The sequence below is a fragment of the Protomyctophum bolini genome (assembly GCF_963924005.1).
Source record: "Protomyctophum bolini genome assembly, chromosome: 1".
Lineage (NCBI taxonomy): Eukaryota > Metazoa > Chordata > Actinopteri > Myctophiformes > Myctophidae > Protomyctophum > Protomyctophum bolini.
Window position 1 is genome coordinate 47237932 of NC_137862.1, and position 2870 is coordinate 47240801.

At 41.0% G+C, this 2870-nt stretch overlaps 1 protein-coding gene across 1 annotated transcript in view; it reads right to left on the reverse strand.

Moving 5' to 3' along the window:
• Positions 1-349: 349 nt before the first annotated feature.
• Positions 350-2870, reverse strand: part of onecut1 (one cut homeobox 1) — a gene marked incomplete at both ends in the record, with an annotated part of 10483 nt that continues 7962 nt past the window's right edge. Inside the window, one exon of the mRNA XM_080761738.1 lies at positions 350-651. Within this exon, the coding sequence (XP_080617864.1) occupies positions 350-651 (302 nt within the window). The remainder of the gene's footprint in view (positions 652-2870) is intronic.

Sequence of the window (2870 nt, forward strand, 5' to 3'; positions counted from 1 at the left end):
AGCTGTGAGACCAGTGATAGGGAAGGGGACATCTAAATGTTTTTTGCTGCATTGTCAGACATAAACGTGTCGCCGAACAAACATTTTAAAGCAGGTTCAAAGAAGTCTTTGGTTTTGTTTTTGTTTTCGTCATCTTTGGATACTATAAATATCAGTATAAGTACAGGTTTTAAGGGCAAAACGTTGCTTCAAGGTTCTCTTTTATGTTTCTCTTTAGTATCTCTACGTTTTAAAGCTTTTCCACCGAGGTTGAGTCAGTCAGACAGACAGACTTGACAGTCTGTCGTCAGGCTTTGGTACAGGCGTTGGGGCCGGAGTTGAGTCAGTCAGACAGACTGACAGTCTGTCGTCAGGCTTTGGTACAGGCGTTGGGACCGGAGTTGGCCGGGTGGCCGGACCCGTCGTCCAGCCACTTGTCGAGGCTCCGGCGCCGCGCGTTCATGAAGAAGTTGCTGACCGTGGTGAGCTCCAGGCCGAGCTGCTGGGCGATGGTGATCTGCAGCTCCTTGGACGGACGCTTGTTCTCCTTGAAGATGGCGTGGAGCGTCCGCCGCTGCACGTCCGTGAAGACCAGGCGAGGCTTCTTGGACAGGCCGCCACGTTCGCCCCTCCCTCCGCCACCGCCGTGGTCCTGTTCCTTACGCTTGCACGCTGGACAGGGAGGGGACGGGGACAGAGAGAGAAATGGAGAGAGAGATACAGAGAGAGTTAATAATAATAATAATAATAATAGCTCAAATTTATATAGCGCTTTTCTAAATACCCAAAGCGCTTTACATAGGAACACTAGGAACAGATTTTAATAAGAAAAAAACAAAGCAAAACATAACAGATACAACAACAGTACAGGGTTAAAAACATAAAAGGATAAACGAGGCCTCAGCTGGGGAAAGGTTAGCCAGACTGTAGCATTTTCCAGTTGCTTTAAAAGAATATTTCACTCCCAAGATGGCTCACTTACTTACCCTGTGATGGCTTGAATACTCGAAGAATTTGTGTTTGTATAACACATCCCTTTACTGTGAATGAAGAATCCAAACATGGAGAGAATACGGTTGAGAGAATTGGAAAAAATAGGGATCTGTTTGTTCATTTTATGAACTCCAAAACAATGCTCACAGTGTGTGTCCTTTATCCAGTCATACAGTATGCTTGGTAAAGTTGGTATTATTTCAAAAAAATCGCTTTTAAGCTGAAAATGAACAGGCCTGTTGGGTTCAACGGGAGCTCAAGTCACATGCATGTGCCTGCCAGGCATGTGCATCATTGGTGCATGAGACAATTTAACCCGGAAGTGTTTTAAGTTTAACATATTTGACGTTTCTGCAGGAAAAGTCCTGTGTTGGAAATACTAAATACACGGACTGGATACAAGACACTTGAGATGACACTGTGAGTTTATAAATAGATTTTTCTTTCTTAAATTTTGACTTTCCAATTCTCTCCTTTTTCAATTCTCTCGGTTTTTGGATTCTTCATTCATTGTAAAGATATGTGACACAAAGCAATTATCATTGTATTAAGCCATCATAGGGTGAGTAAATGATAGCAAACGTCATTTTAAGGGTGACATATTTCTTTTAAGTAGGGCAACAGATAAGACACAACTTCATATTACAAACTAGTCCATCCGTCTTTCTTAAAAATAATCAATTTTTTTGAGGAAAAAAATGAGGAAAGTTCAACACAACTGCTTCTACATAAGCGGTTGTCTGGGTATGAAGAAGAGTAGAGGACTTTGCTAGTTGTACATATAATTATGTAATGTACTTGGTACAATATCGACCTATAAATGTACATTGTAAATTATTAGCATTCAAAACCAGCCATAATCATAAATGTATATAGCATTCAAAACCAGCCATAATCATAGTTTCATAGAGCATTCATTATAACCATAAAGGTATATCATTCGAAACCAGCCATAATCATAAGTTAATAGCATTCAAAGCCAACAATAATCATAATTATATAGCATTCAAAACCAGCCATAATCATAATGCACTGGAAGCCTTTCTACTTGTTAAATATGAACTGAACTTATGTACATGAATCATATAAGTATCCTTGTATTTTTTTATACAGAGCTCAGGTGAGTTTTTCCCACTCCTTGCAACACAGATGTGCTATATAGTACTATATATTGTATTATAACATACTCCATAGAGACTGGTCACAGCCATAATTGCAATACAAGCATTGCCATTTGGCAAACAAAGAAAATGTGGTAGAAAATGTATTACTGAGCAATTGACTGAATGTGTGCACATTAATTTACAATGCAAATATCCTGGTCATCCTGGTGAGTTTCATTTTGATAGAGCACAAGAGCACGAATAAGCAATCTACAAGCTCACATCGGGTTATGTCACAAATGCGCTGTGAGCTATAGATCCTCCTAATTAACCTTTTTGAGCAGTGCACACACTGCTCCTTTAAATGGCTATGTGTGTCCCTGTGTCCGTCTAACTGTGCCTATATACTGTATGTATGTCTGTCCGTTTAGAGTCGGACCGATTAACCCCCCCCCCCCCCCCCCCCCCCCCCCCCACACACACACACACACACACACACACAGTAACTATAACAATAATAGTATACTGTAGTTTCACCGCTCTGTTCGCAATGTAATTTCTTACTTTCCCTCTCCTTCCCAGCTGCCATCCATTGTGGCCAGTGGTGGCTCCCACTTTGGGTTTGGCTACCGTACATACGTTCTATCTCAGTGGTTATCAATCATTCTTCATGTTAAATTAAAATGTATTTGGCTGCAGACTTCCAAGTATGTTGTGCCAGGCAGGAACCCCCCCCCCATATAAGGTTTGTGTTATTAAAATTCAAGATCATTGTATGCACACAGACACGGTATC